We start from the raw sequence: 24,476 nt of genomic DNA on the forward strand, positions 1-24,476 counted from the left end.
AATCCACAAAATCCATACCTACTAAAAAATCCACAAAATCCATACTTTCAAAAACTCTAATTTTTTTTGAGTTACACTTGTTTAGATGTGTTAGGAAACCCCCTCCATACCATAGGGTTGTAGCCTTAGACATGCTGTTTTTGTACAAAGAGACTATAGCATTAGGGCGGAGTCCCATGGATGGGGGTTTCTTAAAAAAGTTTAAGTTCCAAAATTAATTGGTAGAAATCTCAAGCTTGACAAGCACATGAGTCCCTTTACGCTCAAATATTCAAACTAAGAAACATAAGTTGTTCTCATTAAGGGAAAGATTAATAAAAAACAAGAGTTCTCATTAAGAGAGATTCTATTAATCATGTAGCATATTTTTTGTTTCATGGAACCCTTGCTCCTTCAAAATAGACCCTAAAGCCCTCTTCATGGGACCTTAGCCTTATGGTGAGGTTTTCTCGAAATATTTTAAAGGGGTGGTCTCATCAATTTGGTAGTGTAGTTTAAGCCTAAAAAAATATGGAAGCTAGTAGTCTCATGAGTCTTATTTTGCATATACATTTAATAGAATAAAATATAAAATAATAGCAAAAATAAATGATGGTAATTTTAAAACTTCAAATGATTGACAAGTGCCACAAAAGCTAAATTGGTGGTCTCTTAAATTTTATTATTTTGCATATTCATTTCAATAGAATATAATATGTTCATAAAAATAATTGATAGAAATTTAAAAATTCCAAATGATTGACAAATGACAAAAAAAAGCTTAAGTTGGTGAGACAATTTCTGGTCCCACCCAAAATGCACATGCTTAATCTTCAAACTGAAATGTTTGTATAAGACCCCATCTTACCACATGTTATTAGGGCAGGTCCCATGTTGCTGCTTAGCTTATTTTGGTTTATGCAATCTTTTTATTGTGTAAAAGAAATTATTAGTAATTTTTCTTACAATTAAAATTTATAGGCAAAATTTTGGACAAATAAAAAGGAAAGGAAACAAAAATGGTCAAGCCACATGTCATTTTTTCAATAAGCTGCTTATTTCTAGCCCTCCTAGATTCCAATTTATTCTCTTCCCCTAAAGGCAGAAAATGCTCATAAGTAGTAGCATAAGGACATGGATTATGCAATTATTTAAGTGGGTTTTCTGCTTAAATAATTCGAATATCTCAATGTCTCCATACAAATTTTTAATTATGAAAAATGATAATTTGAAATCTTTCCCTATTTTAACAAACTTTTTGTCAAAAATATGAATGATCACAAATATCTCTCTTTCTTTTTTAATGTTTGCCACTTAAAAAAATTTAAATATTTATAAGACTACTAATTTCACGAATAAACAAAACAGTCAAACGAAGACCTGCCCTGCGCCTTTAGACATGCTATCTTTCATGGAGGTCGCCTCTCCCTACATGGACGACGGGAAACTGATGTCTTTTATACCTGGACTCTGATATTTTTATCTTAAATGTACTCAGCAAAAGGGTTTGTTTTAACCTTGTGGCTATGTCAAAAATCGGTGAAACAAACAATGGCTATGTTAAAACCCTTAAACCCTTCACAGAAAAAGAAGCAGGTGGACATCACTTTTTTCATTTATACAAGAGCCACGGGCACAGTCCGTGAGTTTGAAACGAAGGTAACCAATGCCAACGAAAATAAGTTTTATAAACAGACAAATCCATCGCATAAATTACATAAAATTATGGATTCTTCTGGCTACATATCCCTCTTCCAGGATTGCATTGCGAAGAAATCTTTCCCAGAGATAAAATTAACCCATGCCCACTTAAAACAAACAGGTTTTATCTCTGATGCACATTTACAGCATACACTAATCAATGCTTACGTTAAGTTCAGAAAAATGGAGGATGCATTTCAAGTGTTTGACGAAATGCCCAACCGAATGGTGCGCTCTTGGAACATCATGATTGCAGCTTATGCAAGGCAGGGGTTTGCGGAGAAAGCTTTGGCGCTCTTTCGTCTGATGCAAGATGCACGGTTCAGGCCAGATCAGCATACTTTTTCCACCATTCTTGTGGCTTGTGCGAAATTGAGAGACCTTGAGGAGGGTATGAAGATACATGATGAGGTAGTAGAAGGTGGCTTTTTGTCTGATGTTTTTGTGGCCAATGGACTTATTGATATGTATGCAAAATGCGGCACTTTGGAGGCTGCACGCCATGTGTTTAACCAAATGCCTACACGAGATGTGGTGTCCTGGACGAGCATGATTACGGGTTATGCACATAATAGGTGGGGTGAGGAAGCTCTGGAGCTTTTCCGGCAGATGAAGACGTCAGGTATGTCTAAGTTTTTTTAGTGTGCGCTCGGAAATTTGTTATTTTTTGCAGTAAACAGTAATTGATAGAATTTTCTGTATAACCTCCACTTGGTTCTAAGTTACAAGAATTAGAAGTGTCTTACCAAGCGTCCCGGTCAGATAGACAAGCCAAAATAAATTGTAATTGTCTCACCAAACACCTAGGTTTGGTATTTTGGTAGGAGTTATATTTACAAGTAGATTGGTTTGGGTTAGTAGCATCTCATGTCACACTTCCTAGCGATTGGTAAACGCATGTGATGTGAAACGTTGCTTAAAACAAACATACATGCAATTTTATACAGAGAAATCTATTAAAATTGTTCGTTTTTCTCAAAATTTCTGAAACTATTGAGAAATCGACAATGACAATTCCACGTACTTTCTGTAATTTTTTTTCTTTAATAGAAAATATATAAATATCATATGAAAAAATTGTTTACCTACCATAAAAAACTTAAGGAGAGATTCTCAGTTCTGTGGTTAGTATTGCTTGTTAGAGCGCTATGTTTTTAACAATAAATTTATTCTGTTTTAGTCTTCTGCTTCTGGCTTGGATGCCTTTGGCTTCACAGTTGGACCTTGGCAACTTATTTTCTTTTGACTAATTGCATTTAACAACTTCAACTGAAAACATTGAGAATCCCATTTTGTAATAGACTGACTAAGATTTCTAAACATCTAAAAGTCTATAATTCTTTCAAACTTTTCCTAGGTACGAAGCCAAATTTGAAAACCTTTGCTAGCATCTTGCCAGTGTGTGCCAACTTGGCAGCTCTGGAACAAGGAGTGGAGATCCATGAAGAGATAATAAAAAGTGGACTTCAATGTGACGTATTTGTGGAGAGCTCCCTTGTAGACATGTATGCAAAATGTGGGAACATAGAGAAAGCACGAGATCTTTTTGACAAAATGCATAGGCAAGATACTGTCTCCTGGACAGTGATAATAGGAGGGTGTGCACAGAACAAAATGGAAGAGGATGCTATGAAACTTTTTCGACAGATGAAGCTTGTGGGAGTGAAGCCTATTGGAAAGACCTTCACCAATGTTCTTCCAGCGTGTGCTAATTTGGCAGTTCTAGAACAGGGTATGGCAATTCATAACGATATAATTAGGAGTGGGTTCGAGAATGATATCTTTGTTGCAAATGCTGTCATAGACATGTATGCAAAATGCGGGAGCATAGGACAGGCACGTGATGTTTTTGATAAAATGCACCAGAAAAATGTTTCTTCTTGGACAGCAATGATAGCAGGTTATGGAATGCATGGCTTTGGCAAGGATGCTCTTCATCTCTTTGAACTAATGGAATATTCAGGCATGCACGCAGACAGTGTTACCTTAGTCTGTGTTTTGGCTGCATGCTGCCATTCTGGTCTAGTAGAGGAAGGTCAACGATACTTTGATTGCATGATTAAAATTTATAACATAGAACCTGGAATGACACACTACAGCTGCATGGTTGATCTTCTTGGTCGTGCTGGACGAGTAGATGAAGCAAAACAATTAATTGATACAATGCCAATAACCCCTGATGCTAATGTGTGGAAGTGTTTGCTTAGTGCATGTAGAACCCATAACCATATTAAGCTAGGAGAATGTGCTGCACAACAGCTTTTTGTGTTGGATTCTAATAATTCTGCACCATATGTGCTTCTTGTGAACATGTATGCTGCAGTTGGAAGGTGGAGTGACATTGCAAAGATCAGGAAAATGATGAGAGATAGAGGTGTGAAAAAGACACCTGGGTGCAGTTGGATTGAAGTAAATAAACGAGTACACACTTTTTTGGTTGGAGACAAGTCACACCCACAAACAGAGCAAATATATGCGAAACTGGAAAAATTGGCTTGTGAGATGAAATCTGCAGGGTATGTTCCCAATACATGTTTTGTTCTGAATGATGGACAACAGCCGGAGGATAGTTTATGGCCTGAATGAGAAGTTTGTGACTTGGTCAACATGACACATCCCTGCCATGGTTCTTTGAATTAATGAGGAGCATTCAAGCAGTTGGTGATTGCCCTTCTGCAACCAACTTTATCAACAAGGCTGTTACAAAAACATTTACCGAAAACGATGACATATTTCTCCACTCTTTTTCCAGTCTCCACCTTCTGAAAACTCTAAAACAGGGCATCAAAATTCATGAGGAAATAATCAAAGTCGATTTTTTACATGTCTTTAAAATGAATGCTATTGCAGGTATATTTGAGGCAGCCAGAATGCAGACAATATGTTTGACAAAAATTCCAAATGAGACGTGGTCTCTCAGACAACCATGGTTTTGGTAGCCATATCATGAGATGGAAGAAGACGCCTTAAAGATTTTGCAGCAAACGAAACTGGTAGGTATGAATATAAACATGACCTGTAAGTTACTATTGTCTGTTTTTGGATGAGTCTGCTTGCAAATCTTTTTACCCTTTTTTTGGTGGACTCCATCCATCATCAAAATTCTAAGAAATGTGCGTACCCACCACACACAAATCTGCTCGGAATTTTGTTATACTCAATTCATTTTTGGGTGAACTCCATCCATTTTCTTTCTCTCTCACTCACACATGCACACACACACCCACAAGTGCACGCGCACATGCATCTGCTTGCAAAGTTGTTTACTCATTCAGATTTTGGTGAACTGCATCCATCCATCCATCATCTCTGTTTCTCACACACACACACCCACACACACCCACACACACACATGCAACAACACATGCACGCACACACGCACACACGCACGCACACACACACATGCACCCATGTACCCACATATGTATGTATTAAACAGCTACATATCTCTACATGTACATGTATGTATGTATGTATAAAGCAGCTATATATCTGTGCACACACACACACAGCTCACGCACCTACATACATATATGTATGTACAAAGCTGCCACATATCTCTGCCCTATATGTCAGCTCAGTGTCAACTTTCAATTCCAGCAACAAGTTGGAGCTAGCACTAGCCAACACCACTGTTCTAAACTTTTAAAAGCAGCATAACTTTCTCATAACTGCTGGAAGATGAACAGCCATCTTCTCTATTTATATTCTTTTCTATTCAACACTGTTTTTTATATATATATCATCTGTGTGCTGAAAGAAATATTGTGAGTGTTTCTAAGGATACAGATATATACATAATTGTACACTGCACATCAGAGATTTTTGCTATGCATTGAACTTTAATTAATTAAATTCTGATGTTAGTTCTTATCTCCATGTTCCTTCCTATATGAGGATGAATCTAATATATTATAATATTTGCACTCTAGTTGTCTACAGTTTACCATCTGAATTGCTTCGGCTCACAACACATTGAATTCTTCAATCTAGAGTCTAATCCCCCAGACTGCTCCTGGAGTATGATCGGTGTTGGAGCCAGATGCAAGTCCATGATAAAATTTATGTTCTTGTCTGAATGTGGTTGAGGTTCTATGCATGGAGGGGTTTGTTCAACAGTTGGCAAGGCAGAACGGTCTCTCTCTCTCTCTCTCTCTCTCTCTCTCTCTCTAATTGGTGAACTTGGATACTACAACTTTAACTATTCTCTTGTATAAATATATGCTTATGCTAACTCTGCATCAAATCTTTTACTTTTCATTTCCTCTACTTCGGTGCTGATTTTTGGGGAATCATGTGCATTCATGTTTGAAACCAACAATAGGATACTTTTTTTTTGGATTGTGGGGAAAGATGAAGTTCATCACCATTATTTGAAGAATTTGAACTGGGACCCCTTCTCATTTTTCAGAATTGCTGTCATCTTCAAAATATTCTTGACAACATTATCATGGAAACACTTTACAAATCTTATCATGGAAACACTTTCCAAATCAATTTTTCCTATTGTCTAACTAGCATTTGGCCAATAGAAATAAAAAAATATAATTGTACAATTATTTAATAGCAAAGTGAATAAATTTGGTGTGTGTTTATAATGTAATTCTAGCCCACTTCCATTGGAAATATCAGTGGATTTCCTTTTAACAAACAACCCTAGCGTCGTGCCTTTTCAACAATACATGGCCTATAGCTAATGCATTTGCAATTTACCAAGCGAATTGTTTAACTTGCTGTCATATGATAGAACAAAATGTTTGACATTGAATTCTTTTTTATTGATAAATCAACCTGGGCAGGTTTATGTTTGCCATGCCTGGATTGAACCATTTATTGTATTTTAATTATGCCGAGAGATATCTACAATGACATACAAATATCCGTAAACAAAAAATTGATTCTGAATAAATTTGACGTGTAGATGACAGGTAAATGCATGCTTGTTTTAGTTTCTCTATAAGTATTATTTTATTACTCTGAATAAAATAGAATCATTACCACTTGTCTCTAAGTATATGAAACTGTTACATCTTTATTGAGAGGGAAAGAGTGCAGCATTATTCAGCTCCATGTCCTTCTTGACAACTAATAAACATGCAAGACAATTATGTGATATCTCTTGGCATTATTTTACGTATATGTTTTTTAGAATATAGGTATACTAGTATATGATAATTTACTAGGGATGACATAATCCTTGGTTGAGTCATTTATGAATTCCTAAGTATAACTTTAGTATGCTAAGAAGGCCTCGTTGGGATTAGAGTACTAATAACACCTAATGATGCATAGATTTAGAAAGTAGTGAGTAGTAGTTAATTATCATAGTGTGAATTTTGTACTTATTGAAGACTTTTGAAGCTTTTCCCCTTCAAAGTGTTTATTATTATCATTTATTTATGACATTTTTCCTATTATATTCTTCTCATGTGTAAGCAATTTCATTAAAGTGGTATTCGAGCATGATCTTGGCCTTTGGAAAGCAAGAACAAGATGATTTTTTTTCCAATTCAGGTCGGGTTGTAAAATGCATTCCTTTCATTTATTTATGACATTTTTCCTATTATATTCTTTTCATGTGTAAGCAATTTCATTACAAGTGGTATTAGAGCATGATCTTGGTCTTTGGAAGGCAAGAACAAGATGATTTTTTTTTTCAATTTAGGTTAGGTTGTAAAGTGCATTCTTTTCTTAATTTTGTGTTGTCTTTTGAAAAAAAAAGAATAATCAAAGTCACATCGAAGTAACTATAGTCCAAATTTGAGGTCATTTAGAGCATTTTTTAAGAAGTTACAACAAAAGTAGAGTTTTTACCAAATTCTCTCTCAAGTTTACAAGACAATGTTTTTTTTTTCTAAAATTGGGAGGGTTGATCAAGAGCATATTGAATTAGTTGTAGTGTAGATTTGAGCTCTTATGAAGTAGTTATGAAATTATTCAAAATTAGGGTTTTAACCCAATTCACTTCCAAGACTACAAAACATCAAATGCTGTTGAGATTTTTTTTTTAGCAAGGTAGGGTTCAAACTTAGGGGAGTTATAATAAAAATTAAAAAAATATATTTTGATTTGTTTTGGAGCTATTCGAAATTAGGGTTCTAACCCAATTCAATTCCAAGGCTACAAAACATCAAATGTTCTTGAGATTTTTTGTAGCAAAGTAGGGTTTAAACTTAGGTAAGTTATAGGAAAAGATTTAAGATTATTTTGATTTGTTTTGAACAAGTTGCTATGAAAATTTTATTGTCAACATCATGGTTGGGGCTTCAATAAGAGACAAGGGAAGGAATTTGGTATCATTGGCTTTGTGATGTAATAAAAAGAAGATATTTGTTGTTACATGGCCTATTTTCTAGGGGGAAATCATGACACATAATTGTAATAGTCTTTTGGATAGTTACTTAAGCAAAATCTCCAAATTAAGGCCAATAAGAATAGTCAAGGACTATACTCAACAATTACAAACATCATCTTTACTAGTGGAACATGTTACAAAGGAAAATTTGAATGAGCTATATACGAGGTGGCCAAAGGACCACATTGAATACAAGGAAATTGGGTGCTTGGATGATTTGATGTTTTCAAGGAAGTTGGTTTTGGTTGATGCAAACAAATGCGGATAGGGCATCAAACATGCAAGGTAAAAAAACGGGCTTATTGTGAATTTGCAAACATCATTGTCATCATACATGATCAACATTCATTACATGACTCATAGAATGAATTTGACTTTTAAAATTGTGAGACAATGGCCATTTGTTTTGATAGTCAAAGATCTCTTGCACAAGGTTTATACATATTTTTGTTAAGTCCAAAAAGATTTTTAGGAGTTATGAAGGCTTCTTGAAGGACTTACTCTAGGTAACAAGCTACTTAAGGATATTGATACTAGGTGGATGTGGTTACATGGATTGAAAAATAGTTTGTTCCAAGAGTAGTAGTCATTGATGGGTGTATTATTTGAAATCTACTCAAATCATGTAAAAATGTTAGCATTGTCCACTAATGCATATACAATATTGACTATTGGGCTTCTTCTCATATTGGTAGAAATGAATGTTCTATAAAAAAGGCACAAGACAAAACAAGATTAGAATATTCAAAGCTGAAAATGGTGTTTTGATCTAGATATTCTATATGTGAATAAAACTTAGACATTTGGGCCCCTATTAATGGGCTAAGGAATGTGGATTAGAAGTAAAGGAAACCCATTGACATTTGGAAGGAGACTCACTAATTATATTGAATGCAATTTGGCAAAATTTGACTCACAACTAGAAATTGAGGAGATGACTAAGGCCCATCCGAGAGCTAATAGATAAGTTTGAAGAATTTAAAATTTCACACATTTATTGTGAAGGCAACATGGTTGTAGATGAGCTAGCCAAGAAGGTAGTTGGGTAACACGTGGATGCCAAGTCAGTCACACCTAGCTAGGAAGGCATCACTTTAACATTCATTGTGAGTTGGCTTTGATGAGACATGGATATAATGATCATACTTTATCAACTTGGTTTTGGTATGTGTGAGCTAGCCTTGAGGGCTCTTTCAAAATATGAATGGTACCATTGTATTTATTTTGGTATCGAGTATATCTTTTTAGGGATTATGTGGGTATTCTTGATAGATGTATGCTCCAGTTTGACACTAGGGGGAGGTGACGTGTTGGCTGTTACATTGGCCAACACATTGATTAAGACATTATATTGGCTTGTCAAATGTGTGGCTTTGCTTGGCGGATACATTGATATTATATCATTCATAGATTTTAGGTGATTTGATGGGACAAGAGGTATTGGGTATGATTATGAGACAATGTACTCTTGGGAAATTAAATTTCAAGAATATGTGATAGATTTAGGATGTCTATTAAGGTGAGTGAACAATGGTGTACAAGTCATTCTTAACAATAGTTGAAGTGGTGGTTGGTGTTAGCTAGATATGGACATTTTGCTATGATTAGTAAGTGGGAAGAGGCAAATTATTACGTAGTCCAATAACGTGGCAAATAAATTGTTAAGTTTCCCCTTATTTATTCAGTTGATTCTTTGCTTCTCCCATGGAGGTTGGAGGTGGTGGAGAGAAACACAATGTTCCTTAAGAAGATGTTAGGCATGGCTACTACAGGTGGAGAGTGATGGCTTCATAATTATCTAGTGACTTAGGTCTTGGTTAGCAATGGTGAGGAGGATGATCCATTTGGTTGGGAAACTAAAGAATAAAGTGGGGACTCTGGGAATGAACTTTTGGAAGAAGCCGAAGCTGCTGCCCATGTAGATTGCGATCCATTTGAATATGAAGAGTGTTACAAACTTTTTAATTTATCAAAATTTAGTTTGACTTAGGTGGTTGTTCATAATTAGTTTGGGAGCTTTTGCTCCATGTATTGGATTCTAATGAGGTGTGTGTTGGAGTCTCATTGGCAACTTTGAATAGCAAGAGCAAGGTTCTTGATGAGCACACACTTATATTGAGGGGGCTGAGAGGGGGGTGGGGGGTGAAAGTGTAAGCTAATCTTTTACTTTTTCAAAACTTAACAACCATAACAATGTCAATCGCACAAGATCTAATAGTTATGCAACACAAGAATACAAGATTTACATGGAAACCCTTTCAAGAGAAAACCACGACAAAATATTGGTTATATAAAACTTGTCTTACAAATTTTGTAGGTACCAACCTACTAGGGGCATCAACTCCAACTAATCTTTGTAGGCACCAATCCATTGGAGACACCAACTTAGTAAGAGACACCAATCTCTTTTGTATGAGGTACAAACTTCAAACTCAAATTGATTATAGTTCCTTCACAAATTTGAATATATATCCTTTACAAATCTGCATATATTCTCTTCACGATTTTGCATATGCACCTTTTCAAATCGCATATACTAACCTTTCAAAACTGCATAAATTCTCCTTTTAAATCTGATTATAACATTTTAATATATCTACTACTATACTTAGAAATCTATTCTTAATTGGAGTGATTTATCATATAAAATGGAGGGTCGACTTTAGTTAACATTCTTTTATTTATTTATACTCTCCAAAATGATGCAACTATGCCAATCTTTCCAAGGAGTTGACCCTTATAAATATGTTTTCTCTATTTGAAAGGTGGTGCCAAAATAGACAAGTCAACCAACAATATGTTCTTTCATATATTTAATTGTTACTTTTCATATGTAATCACTGCTTATAATATGCTCTTCATGATATACTATATGGCATATTAAACTTGGATCATTTAATATTCATTTATATATGTCTTGTAACATATATTATGTCGAAGGTGTGGTTGGCCAACATAGGAGTATGGGTTGGCCATATAAAATATCAATAATTTAAATTTGACTTCATCGCTTCAAATGGAAGTCAACCTTATAAAGTAGTAATAATTCATGGAAGGGGGTCAACAATTATTTCCTTATAGACATAGTAGTTGTCTTTTTGATCTTCATTGATTCATATTCTTAATACCTTGGCCAACAAATTTCATCATGACATCCAAGAAACCTTTCTTGACACCAATGACAATAAGCTTACGAACAATCTTCCATATACCTTTGACATCAATTACAACAATCTAGGACATCTAATTCCTTCTTGACATCAATGGCAACAATATTTCGAATAGTTATTTGGTGGATTTAAAAAAACAATTGTAGAATTTGGTTGAAGCTTTTCTCTAATGGTTGTGAGAACGTATTGTGAGGATGCACAGAAATTAGTCTTCTTCTTTTTTGTACTATCACCATTTAGCGACCATGGATCAAATTCATCATCCTTAGTTTCTTCTTAACATCCTTGTTTTGGACTACATGTGTATTAGTTGCATCCTTTGCTCCTATGCCTTTGCATGTGTCTATTGCATTACTTCCATCCTTTACTCCTTTTGCACAACCTTTCTACTTATCAATTGTATCATTTGGTCCTTTTGTGCCTTTGCATGTGTTGGATGATTCTATTTCATCCTTTATTTGTACACCTTTACCTTTGTTCATTCCATATTGTTGGCCTTGAGCATCAATGTTGGATTGCCTTGCATTTGTTTCTACATTGCCAAGATACACAATTTGTTTGCATTCACAAAATAAATAAGGGGATGAATTAACATAGTCATCACTAGGCCTTGTGTATATATGATACACATTTGTTGTTGAATCAAAAGTGTTACTATGCTCTTTAGTGTATTTAGCTAGCATGATTTATTACAAACTTAGTTCTAGATTTTGCTCAAATTCAGGTTTTGGATATTAAAGTAGTTTCTTCACTTAAATAAGTGCTCATGGTAATTGTATTTCTACTTGTGACCTATCTTCCTGACGCAGTCAAGGCATGGAGATCCAATGAAGGACAACCCAACCTTGCAGCTTAACACATAAACCATGCTAAATATACCGATAATCAGTAGCAAGGTGCTAGAAACAGTAGAAAGAACAACCGGTAAATAACTTGAATAAATTGTATTACAATCTGAAGAGTTACACATGCCATATGCTAGATCACAGTCCAGGATACAAACAATGCTTACAACACAATTACAAGATCGACAAATCATCCACATATCAGATCAGCCTCCGGAAACAGTCTGTCAGTTCTACCCTAATCCGGATCTCAGCCTTTCGGCCTCAATCCTACCGGATCAGAATCTCGCCAGATCTACATCTTCACTCGATCTCTAAACTCTGTCTTTGATCTTCTCACTTCTGTGTCCTCAAATGATTCACAAACCTCCATTTATACCGTCTGCAAATAATTACAACTCAATCAAGTTGGCCCAAAGCCCAATCGGTTCATGAAACGTGCAATGGTAACATGTTCGACGATCTGACTACAACTTCCGGTTACCTCTCCACGACGATCTACCGGTCCAAACTGCGTCCTGCCTCAATCGGCCATCTATTCAAGTCTCCACCCACTAACTCCCTCAAGCTCAAGCTCTAGGATCGACGGTCCACCTGCAAACCTTGCTCTGCCTCATGTTCGACGATCTGAACAAGTCCACAAGTTGCCTCAACTTTCTCTCCAACCAATCAGTGCATAATCAACACTCTGTCCAACAACAGGTTCACAAACCAACTCTGATACCATTTGACGCAGTCAAGGCATGGAGATCCAATGGAGGACAACCCAACCTTGCAGCTTAACACATAAACCATGCTAAATATACTGGTAATCGGTAGCAAGATGCCAGAAACAGTAGAAAGAACAACCGGTAACAAGATAGAACACACAACCGGTAAATAACCTGAATAAAATGTATTACAATCTGAAGAGTTACACATGCCACATGCTGGATCACAGTCCAGGATACAAACAATGCTTACAACACAATTACAAGATCGACAGATCATCCACATATCAGATCGACCTCCGGAAATAGTTTGCCGGTTCTACCCTAATTCGGATCTCAGCCTTCCGACCTCAGTCCAACCGGATCAGAATCTCGCCGGATCTACATCTTCACTCGATCTCTAAAATCTGTGTTCGATCTTCTCACTTTTGTGTCCTCAAATGATTCGTAAACCTCCATTTATACCATTCGCAAATAATTACAACTCAATCAAGTTGGCCCAAAGCCCAACCGGTTCATTGTCTTGTCTTATGCACATTTCAAGCTGTGATGAAAAAAGATATACAAATAGGATGAGAGGCCTTTTATTTATAGAATTTCTAATAGGAAAATCAATGGCCAAGATGGATTGGTTAATGTATGGCTAGGATTGGTTGACGATTAGGGCTTTGGATTGAAGGTGTATTTATGTGACAAGTGTCACATGATGGATAAGGGATAGGTCTAGGATTGGATTAGGGAAACATTCTTGTGTGAATGGCTAGGATTTGGAGATGTAGTATGAAATGGAGGTGTGAGGACCCCCTCTTTTGTTTTTCTTTTTTCCCCTTAGGGGTCTCTTCCTCTTAGTGTCATTTTCTCTCTTTGATTCATTTTTTTCCCCCTTTTGTTAGAGTTCGGGCTTCAAGTTTACCTTTTTCCCTTTTCCACCTTTTGGAAAAAGGAACTCCGAACTCCCAATCTCCACTTTTGTGCCTTTCGAGCATTGGGTATCAAGGTTTCGTTGTTCACTTGGCGAAAAGTGAACATCTCATAGTGATCCTCGATGCCAATGTAATTCTTGTTGGTTGGCTCCGACCTCGACGCCTCTTGAAACCTGTGAACTCTAATCTTGCTTGCAATTAATGGGTGGTTGCCCTATTGACATTGTTTGTTTTCTTATAAATAGAGAGTCTTGGCCTCATTATTATCTTTAAACACTTGAGGCCAAAATTCATAAAATATTGAAAAGGTCTTGTAGTCATGGAAATTGCAACCCGTTGATTGATTTGATTGGGGTCTAGTAATCTCTCTTGTGTGTGCTCCATTGGCGATCCGGGGTTTGTTGTTAGGGTTTCCAGGTTGGTGTCTAGTTCCTTTTTTTGTTGTTTCTTGTTTTGCTTATTTTCTTGTGCTTAGTGTTCACTTTCTAAGATCTTGACCCCTTGTTTTCTATGTTTTTTCCTTTGTTCTTGCCATTTTACTACACCCTTAGAAAGTTTTGCCCTTGCCCTTGTTATTCCTCGACAACAAAATCTTACGTATTTCGTCTTCTCTTGCTTTGACCTAACTAGGGTTTTATATGCCATGCATGCCTTTGTTCTTGTAGAAGAACTATCTAGGGTTTGCCCCTCAAACTTTTCAAAGCCGAACCAAAACCTATGAAGTGCATTTCGAATCACACATTAGGATATAATTTGACTACGACCTCTAAGACCATTGAAATGGTGTCGGTTTTAAGCTACCCAAAAAATTTGACTTGAAAATCCTCAAGTTTTTCACTCTTTGAACATTGAGGTTTCCCTTGATCAAGTTCACTAGAGTTGCAAATAGCTAAACAAGATACCCCGATCTCAATCCTGGAGAGAAGAGTTAAAAACTTGAAAAGGCTAAGTGTTTCGATGGTCGGCAATCGAAGGTTTGTCTTAGAATATTTCTCAAATATAAAACATAAAACAATGCACCTTCAACTCCCAATCTCGCCAAACTCCCAAAAATGTAAGGAACATGCTAATCTCCACATAAAATGTCACTGATTTGTTTTTTTTTAAAATCCCAGTGTTCCACGGGGACGCATCCCCCCCTTTTTGGCCACGTCCCCCCATAAGAAACGTCTCGGGGATGGGGGGACGGGGACGCGACGTCCCCCGTCGTCCCGCCGTCCCGCCACCGCCACCCAAGCACCGTCGGGATGTCTCCGCGTCTCCCAGGGAGACGTGGAGACGTCTCCCAAGAGACGTTTGGGCGTCTCCTTGGGAGGCGTCTGGGTGTCTCCCCGTCTCTCGAGAGACGTACAAACGTCTCTCGAGGGACGGGGAGACGCCCATTCCCGTCACCCACGTCAAAAGCAAACAAAAAAAACATTTTTTTATAAACATGTGACTTTTTTGGGGGTTAAGGGGTAACCCTAATTGGACGTGGGCCAATAGAAAAATAACACCCGACGCCTTTAGAAAATAATAAGAGTATTTTTGGCCTCGCGGGGCGCTGCACCTCGACCTCACCCTGTATTGCAACAACGAATGTGCAAGGGGCGATGCCCATTGATCCCAACTTGGGAGCGTTGCCCCCAAACCCCCGTTGAAAAATATAGGGGGAAATCGTGCCGATAGAAGTAGGGAAAATCTAACCTCCGACTCTGATTAGGCTCCATATAACAACACAACTTAGAAATCTTGGTATATAGATCTAGTATTTCTAATTTCCTATAGTCTCATTTGAAATGTAATTCTTATACTGTAATACTGCCATACATATTTTCAAAACTAGTTTTTCAAGTACTATATGTATATGTATAACTATATCAGCACCACCACCTCGCCACCCCCCGCTGTCGTCCCCAAACTTAGGCCCTTGGTCCCCCCCGTCTTGGAAACGCGTCCCCCCATCCCCAACACCTGTGGAACACTGAAAAATCCCTAGATGTGCGAAACATGATAATTTACATTGTCATCGCACTTTGGGAATTGGGAGTAATCTATTCGATATTCCATCAAACGATTGTGATATCCAACACACCCCGAACCTCGACATCGACAATAAGCATATACAAGTTCAAAACCTTCACACAGTAGTGATCAGGGTTGATTTATTCTTTGTTCCATAACAAAGGAACATTACCCATCGGATCCCTAATCTTGACATTGATGATAGACCAATACTCTCATGCACCAATGATCGATGTTGTGATGTTCGTTGTTCACAATATTAGAGTTAGAAGGTAACAAGACAACTTCGAGCCTCGACCCCGAGTAGGATTATTTCTAAGGCATATGCAAAGGTTAAAGATGATTAGTATGGTGACTTTGAAATGTGATTAAGGTGAAATTAACATGCTATGCTTATTTTCATGATAACTGAAGACTAATAATGTGCTGACTTATTTGATAGCTGAGAAGAAAACTCTTGTTTTGCCTAACTTGGTTTGTTTGCTTTACAGTGAATATTATGACAGAAGAGGAGCTAAAAGGAACACCAATGAAGTACGAAATCCAAGGATATTGCCCACCTTGAAAGATTTTGTAAGGATGTAACCAAAAACTATATCACGAAATAATAAAATAACTCAAAATCCACATTCAATAGGAATAAATTAAACATCAATAATATATGTACATAAAACATCTTCACAAGATGAAATGTCAAGTCAGGAATATATAATACATGAAATTTATCATACGAAGGATGCAACCTAGACTCTCAAGCCTATTTCGTCACATCAATACAAATAACGATACAAGATCATTGGAGTATTTGGCCAACACAAGTCCAATCCTCATGTCTAAACCGAGAGACAAGAACATTGTTCATGTGCTTTGCCACCCAACCACAAAGCTAACGCTTTCTTAAAATTCTTCCTATCTCGAAGAATACCCCACCCTACACGAGATGCCTAGCAATCTACAAACAATAGGCATAATGGAATCTGGTGCAACATGATATATCTACATGCATTTCACATATGAACATGCTATGTCCTACTGTCATGATATGGTAGAGAAAATAAATAATAAACAAAAATTATCTATTTCAATGATACACATAGCTTTGGCTAAAGCATTTTAACCAAAAATCAGTAGGTAGATCTTGAAAAAAGAAGATCTATTGTTAGTCCATTTTCAACATCCGTCCTAGAAGATAAAGCCATAATCACACAAGAAAAGTAACATATCAATAAAATTCTTTATTCTTTCCATACAAAATGATTAACTAAATATCTAGTTACCATTTTGTGCAAATCAATTTCTATGACGCTATCAATTATTTCATGTTTTCTAACTAGTTTCTTTGATATCTTTGCAACTCAACACTATAGAGAATCTAGTAAACACAACAATGATATATATATATATATATATATATATATATATAGAGAGAGAGAGAGAGAGAGAGAGAGAGAGAGAGAGAGAGAGAGAGAGAGAGAGAGAGAGAGAGAGAGAGAGAGAGAGAGAGAGAGAGAGAGAGAGATATCAGATTAATACATACATATAATTAAAGAAAACAAAATCAGATCTCTCTCTCTCACACACACACACACACACACATCAAAAGCTTACATGTGAAATTCTCAATTATTATTGTCGCAAAGCATATGATGTATTTTTTTTGTGTATATATAAATATTCTTATCATCTGTATTTTCAAATGATGCTTATATAAATCTCTATTGTTTATCGGTTTGACTTGTAGCATGAATATTAATTCATTGCATGTTGTTCTATAATGTGATTGATTTAATTTTGTTTTCTTTCACTATATGTATGTATGTATTGATCTGATTTTATTTTCTATAATCATATTTTTGAAAGAAAACAAAATTAGATCAATATTCCTCTGAGAACTCCTTTGTGTTCACATGGTGTTTACAGGGCACATGGTGTTCCTAGAGTGCTCACATTCCCAAACAATATTCCTCTGAGAACTCCTTTGTGGGAAAAATCACTGTCTCCATTGGCAAATGCTCCTAAATCGTCCGCTGGGATTATGGTATGGGACTCTCATTTAAGATATGGAGGTGGGAGTTTCAATCCTCCACATCTCAACCAATCGAAGAAATTTAGGGCTCGACATGGTGGGGAGGTTTCTAACTTAAACACCAACTTTTGCAAAAACGGATATATTCATAGGCCGAGGCAAATTGGCAGGGGTTACTAAATATTGGAGAAAGAATCATTCCTGTAAGACGCAGGAAATACCTAATCCCATAGATCCTAAACTGAATGGAATGGACTACCAAACCAGAAGGAGAAAGGGAGAAGTACAATCGTCTAGGATTCCAGATCTGGTGGGAGGAAAGATTTCTATAAAATTATCGGACCACCTCCTTGATTCATAGAGCTCAGATTTGCGTGAAAGAGTGATGATAGGTAAGTTTTGGGGTTTTTCTCTCAAATCTTCTGATTTATGTATATGGGCTAAGAAACATTGATAGGGGGTGAAGGAATTTTTTTTCAAAGATCAGGGTTTTCAGTTCTTTATTGCCCTGTTTTCTTCAAAGATGTGTAGAGATAAGATCCATAGATCTAAGGGATGGTTCTACAAGGGTTTTGGTTTATAGACATTGCCTTGGTATCCAAACTTTAACCCTCAGGGAACATATATAAAATATGTGCCATTCTGGATATCCTTCCCTAGGATCCCAATAGAATATAGAGATTTAGACCTAATAGAAATCTTAGCAAATCATCTGGGGATTTTTGTAAAGCATGATTTAATTCCATTTGAAGATCCACAACTTCCTTTAAGGATATGTTTATTATTGGATCTTTCAAAACCATTTTCTAAGAATCTGCCAATCATTTCGAAAGCTGGGGAATGGGACCAACAACTCATTCTTCAGGATAAAAAAATAGTGGACTTGCATTCAGATTCCTTGGGTCATCTAACCACAGAATGTCAAGGATCTCATTGCCAATATATAAGAGTTTGTGAAGACCATTCTTCTCTCGCGGATCAGTGTTCTAGAAACCCACCACATGGTAGAGCATCCACATTAGAGTCCTTGACAACTGAATCTGAAGGAGTAATAATAAAAAATTTAAAAGTTGTTGAGGAATCTCCCTCTGATTCAACATTGAATAGTGCGGGGACACAATTGGAGCCTTCAATGGAGGAAAATAAGGGAAAGTGCCCACTGAAGACATTATCTCAGAGAGACAGGATAGCAAAGCAAAAAGATTTTAGCAGCACTCCTGTTAGTAGTCCTCCAGGGGAGGTTGAGGTCCAAAGTAGTTAGAATCCAAATACTGAAATAACACAATTGGAGACCTTACTGGAGGAAAACTAGGAGAAATCCCTATTGGAAATAGAAAATCAGAAAGGCGAGGAAGTAATGTAGAAAGGAATTAGCAGCACTTCTGTTTCCAACCCTTCAGGGGAGATAGAGGTTCAAAGTAGTCAGATTCCAAATAATGAAATAGACATTTCTCAGCCCTTGGTGAATATTTCTCAGATGGGAAAAACAACAGTGAGAAAGAAAGGGAAAATGGTGGAAATTACAAACTCTCTTATTCAAAATCTCATTAACTCTCTCAGTTTGGCTACTGGAAGAAGAAGGATCATAGTGCCCCCAAGCACCATTCCATGGATACAAAGCTTTGTTTCCTTTCATCACATCTCTGTGGATAAGTCAATAATAGACCCATGTTATCTCAATGTAATACCTAAAATCCCAATCTCCCCTCTGGAAGAGAATAGGTTGTTTTTAAAACACTACAAATCCTCTTTCCTGAAGGGTAATCCAGATCATTTTGATCAATTTGTAACATATCAGCTCCATAAAGCATGCTCTATATTTGTGGATGAGATCATAGATCAGCTAGGTAATATGGTTGTTATTGAGGACTTAATGGGTTTTTTCAAGCATATAGTAGATCAGAAGCTTATTGCTCTTGCAACATTAGCAATAGAGGAGATCCTTGGAAATTCGCAGCAACAAAGAAGTGGTGTACTTAGAGAACAACAGGAGGGAGAAAATCAAGATCTCCCTGTAGTAGTATCCTCTATATATCAAATGAGATCTAGAAAAGCAGTTATGACGATCAAGCCTAAAGGGAGAGTGGGGAGACCACCAAAGAAGAAGAGATTAGCCAAAAAAACCAAAGAGGAGGTCAAAGAAGGAATTTAGACTACATTAGATGGTCAACTTGGATCTTGGAGAGTGGATGACTCTCCGAGACAACAATGAGAACATTGTCTTGGAATGTTAGGGGCATTAATGCTCCTAACAAAAGGCGCCTTATCAAATCTCAAATAGAGAATTGTGGGGCTGATCTTTTCTTAATACAAGAAACTAAAATCTTAGAAACCACTGAAGATCAACCTTTTAAGGATGGAAAAAGTGGAAGTATGTTGCATCCCAATCCATTGGGGCCTCGGGTGGGTTGGCCATATTGTGGAAGCCAAGTGTGTGAAGGATAGATGTTATCTCAATCAAAGAAAACTTCATCCACATCAAAGTAGCAGCTTCTTTAACATCCTTTCACTTGATCTCAGTCTACTGTCCAAATTCATCAACAGGGAAGAAATTAGTGTGGGACAAGCTTGCCCAAATTTGTCTCAATTTTCCAGAGGACCCGATTATCTTAGGAGGAGATTTTAATACTATTCTTTCCCCAAGGGATAAGTCAGGAGGCATCATCCTCCCCCCCCAAAGTCAATGTAAGATTTTAACGATCTTGTCTCCTCCAATGCTCTCATAGATTGTATGCCAACAAATGGCTCTTTCACTTGGTCAAACAAAAGACAAGGCTTTTTTTATATTGCAGAGCATTTAGGTAGGTTTTTTGTGAATCCTATTTGGAATGCTTCATTCAGTACTCCAGCCTCCAAAATCCCGCCTTTATCAGGATCAGATCATTTTACACTTCAACTGGACATTCCCTTGTTTATCAACACAAATAAGGGGTCTGCTTTTTTCAAATTCGAATAGATGTGGTTTAGAGATATCTCCTTCCTTCCATAGTTGCAAAAATGGTGGTTGATTGCTCCATTTACTCCGAGCTCTAAGATGTTTCAATTTTGTAAAAAGCTTTAAATGGATCAAAGCTAGAATCAAAGAATGGAATACATCAGTTTTCAAGAATATTTTCCACTCTAAGGATCAGTTGAAGGATAGTATCTGTTGGTGTAAATAAATATTCAATATGGATATTATTACACTTTACTTAAGTTAACTTAGGATAATGCATTTATTTGTAGTTTGGATTTGAGACACTTAGGGAAGTGTGCACATAGGGATAGAGCTTGTAGGAGAAATTCCACCTTTTGTGGTCTTGTTTTGTTGTTACACTCCACATTCGGTGGGTCATCTACCTCTTGTGGAATATTATATTATTTCTCCTACCTACCCCTAGTATTTCTTACCTACCCTTGTTTCTCATTGAGCCACATGTCATGATTGTGTGCTCGTACATCCATATGGCCTTGCCTATATAAGAAGGCCTATATTCATTGTATTGGTTAATCCAGTTGATCATTTTCATATTGATGAGAATACAATTTTTTCTTGTCATTCTTTTGTCTCCATTTTTATACTTTTCATTGTGCCCTTGATCTTGGCAAAATCTCACAATATCAAACTGCTAAATGAAGACATTATTCAAAATGGTATAAATGAGGAGTCTTATAAACAACAAAATTCCTTGAACTTACAATTACAAGAAGTTTTGAAAAGAGATGAACTCTTTTGGAAACAATAATCTAGGGAGACATGGTTACAAGAAGGGGATAGGAACACAAAGTTTTTCCATGCTTCGGTTAAAATAAAGAGAGCAAGCAACCAAATAACACAAATTAGAAATGATGCTTCAACATATACCATTCTTAATCACACATCAAGACAATATATCACTAATGAAACCCTTTTCTCTAGAGGAAGTTAAGAATGCAGTTTTTTCCATGCACCCGGATAAAGCCTCAGGACTGGATGGGTTCCCTGCCCTTTTTTTTCAAAAATGCTGGAATTTCTTGGGGTCGGATGTTTGGAAGATGGTGGAAGAGTCTAGGAAACATGGCAATATGTTGAAACAATTTAACACTACCTCATTGTATTAATTCCCAAGCTATCTAATCCGCAATCCTTTGCAGATTTTAGACCCATTTCTCTATGCAACACAGTCTACAAAATTATTTCTAAGGCCATCTCTCTCAGATTGGCTCCGTTGATTCCTAAGATCATATCCAAGCAACAAGGTGGTTTTGTGCTAGGTAGAGAAACAACAAAAGGAGCTTTAGTAGTGCATGAAATCATGCACTTAGTAATGGCTCACAAGATAGAAGCAATTATGGTTAAGCTTAACATGTTGAAAGAATACGATAGGGTCAGTTGGGTTTTTTTGCATCGAATCCTTCTCAAATGCCATTCAATATCCAAGAGCAATTGAAATCTCTCCTTAAGAAATTTCTATGGAAGGGCAGTAAAGATCCAAAAGATAAAATACACTTACTGGCCTGGGAAAAAGTTTGTTTTCCCAAAGTGTTGGGGGGGAAGGGGAGGGGGGGGGGAGGGCAGGTATACCTAATTTCGAAGATAGGAACATTTCTTTAGGGGATAAACTCATGTGGAAATTGTATTCAAATTCTTTGTCTGTCTGGGCTGCTATTATTAGAAGTAAGTATCTTGATTCAGAAAATCCAGAAGGAATTTTCACAGTTTTGGATCCTCCAAAAGGGTCAAAGATGTGGAATTTCCTAATAAAATGCAGAGAGAGTTTGCTGCATAATCTAACTTGGATTGTGCATGATGGTAGGTCAATAAGATTTTGGGAGGACTCATGGAACAACTATTCGCCTTTAGATAGTATTCCAAATCTGGATGTCATCAAAGAAGTTTTACAGACCTCTCGGGGACACTTTGTAAGTAACTATTTCCCCCCGGTTCTGGTTAATGGCTTTTGGAAAGTGAAATGGAAAGACTTACATAATATATCTGCCCCTCTACAGTAAAAACAGGTGTTAATCATGTAATTAAGAAACAAATTGATTTTCTTCAAAGGGAAGTGAAACAAAGTGATTTGGCTTCCTTCTAAGTCAGGGGTATATTCAGTAAAGGAGGGTTTTAAGCAGCTGGCATCTCAGGGGATAGATCAACATCCCAGAAATTTCTCATTTTGTTGGAAGGGATGCAGATTACAAAAGGTAGGATCATTTGCCTAGATTGCCTTAAAGGGTAGAATCCTAACTAGTGACAGGTTAGCTCTACTTAAGATTGTGCAACTCTTTGATTGTGTGATGTGTAATCAGTCCATTGAAACAACTAATCACCTTCTTTTAGAATGTACAGTGGCACAAGATTGTTGGAAGTGGCTACTTAACAAACTACAATGGAATTCTCCATTACAAGCTACTTTACCAGAAGTTTTTGAATCATGGCCAAAGCTCTTTGTAGACTCTTTTTTTTGCAGTTATTTGGGATATGGCTCCTACCATACTCATCTAGAACATTTGGTGGGAAAGGAATAGGCGCATATTTGGGAAGGAATTTCATAGTGTGCTGGATATGCTTACCAAATTAGAATTAACAATCTCAGAATCTGTCAATGCTCACACAGCTGAAGCCGAACTCCCCTTTCACCTCGTGGGATAATGATCTAATGTTAGGTTGGAAACTCCTACAAATCCTATTTAAAGGAAGTCTGATGGTAAATGCTCATAAGAAAACCAATAGAAAAGGAATTAGATGGAGATCCCCTTCAAAGAACTTTGTTAAGCTAAATTTTGATGAGGCCACGAGGGGTAACCCTGGAGTGTCTGGAATTGGAAGTGTACTCAGGGATCAATCAGGCCAAGTATTGTGTCATGTCCCCTTTTCAAAACAATTCAAATTAATAACTTTTCCTATGGCGGTGAGGTGTTTTAAATAAATTTTTGGGAAAAGTGTCTAATTTTTGGCAACCAATGGGATGAGAGGAATTAAATATCATTGAAAATATAATTATTCTACCCTCTTGGTCATGAGTTAGGGTTATGCACTCTTTTTAGAGGTTTTGGAAACATTTTGGGCTCATTCTTGGACTTGATTTTTGCTCATTGCTTTGTTGTTCTTCATAGGCTGCTAAACCTGTGGAGAAGGAGACCCAAAGACGGGAGTTTGCAGGTTTCTAAGGAGGCTAATGATGGGAGTTTGAGGCTCTTCCATGTGCAAGCTCATGCAGAGTTTGCCTTTGTGCCAAACAGTGCAGATTTATGTGTGTTTTGGGTGTGTTCGCAAGTGTGTTTTAGCAAGGGTTTGTGTTTTCAGTTAAGTTTTATGTATCAGTTTGGTTTTCTGCTGTATTGCAGCCATTTTGCTGTTAAAATAGAGTGGAATAAGTGTGTTGGGTCGTGATTCTTTTGCTGTGTGAGTTTGATAGTGATTTTGGTGTTTCCGGGCTATTTTTGTGTTGTTTTGGAGCCCGTTGAGCTTTGTATTGAACTCCATTTTTGGAGATATTTTGTAAAACTTTTTTGCAGATCTGGAAGTGTCATTTTATAGGCCATTATGCTGCTGAAATTTTGTTGGAGATGTTTATTCTCATATTTATGAAGAATATCTAAAGTTGTGTTACTTTTGGCATTGTTTCGGGTACACACGATTTGGCGGTTTTCAAAGAAATCTTTATTTGGTGGAAATTTTGTTGTATTTCATTAAAAATAAAAAGGAATATCAAATCTGATATAAAAACCAGTAAGAGGACATTATAGTGGTATCAGAGCCAATATCTTGCCAGCCTGAGGGTTTATACCATTTTGCATGCAA

The 24,476-nt window shown here is 36.8% G+C and overlaps 1 protein-coding gene across 1 annotated transcript; it reads left to right on the forward strand.

Annotated features, from left to right (window-relative positions):
* The first annotated feature begins 1,344 nt into the window (after positions 1-1,344).
* Positions 1,345-4,714, forward strand: LOC131051149 (pentatricopeptide repeat-containing protein DOT4, chloroplastic). The gene is made up of 2 exons (XM_057985532.2): positions 1,345-2,302; positions 3,038-4,714. The coding sequence occupies exons 1-2, from the start codon at positions 1,468-1,470 to the stop codon at positions 4,264-4,266; spliced, it is 2,064 nt and encodes a 687-aa protein (XP_057841515.2). The 5' UTR covers positions 1,345-1,467; the 3' UTR covers positions 4,267-4,714.
* The last annotated feature ends 19,762 nt before the right edge of the window (positions 4,715-24,476 follow it).

The sequence above is a fragment of the Cryptomeria japonica genome, chromosome 9 (genome assembly GCF_030272615.1).
Source record: "Cryptomeria japonica chromosome 9, Sugi_1.0, whole genome shotgun sequence".
In the NCBI taxonomy this organism is placed as follows: Eukaryota; Viridiplantae; Streptophyta; class Pinopsida; order Cupressales; family Cupressaceae; genus Cryptomeria; species Cryptomeria japonica.

Coding starts and splice junctions, on each gene's coding strand:
- LOC131051149 (XM_057985532.2), top strand. CDS start 1,468: ATGTACTCAGCAAAAGGGTTTGTTTTAACCTTGTGGCTATGTCAAAAA. Junction 2,303..3,037: donor CCGGCAGATGAAGACGTCAG/GTATGTCTAAGT, acceptor AACTTTTCCTAG/GTACGAAGCCAAATTTGAAA.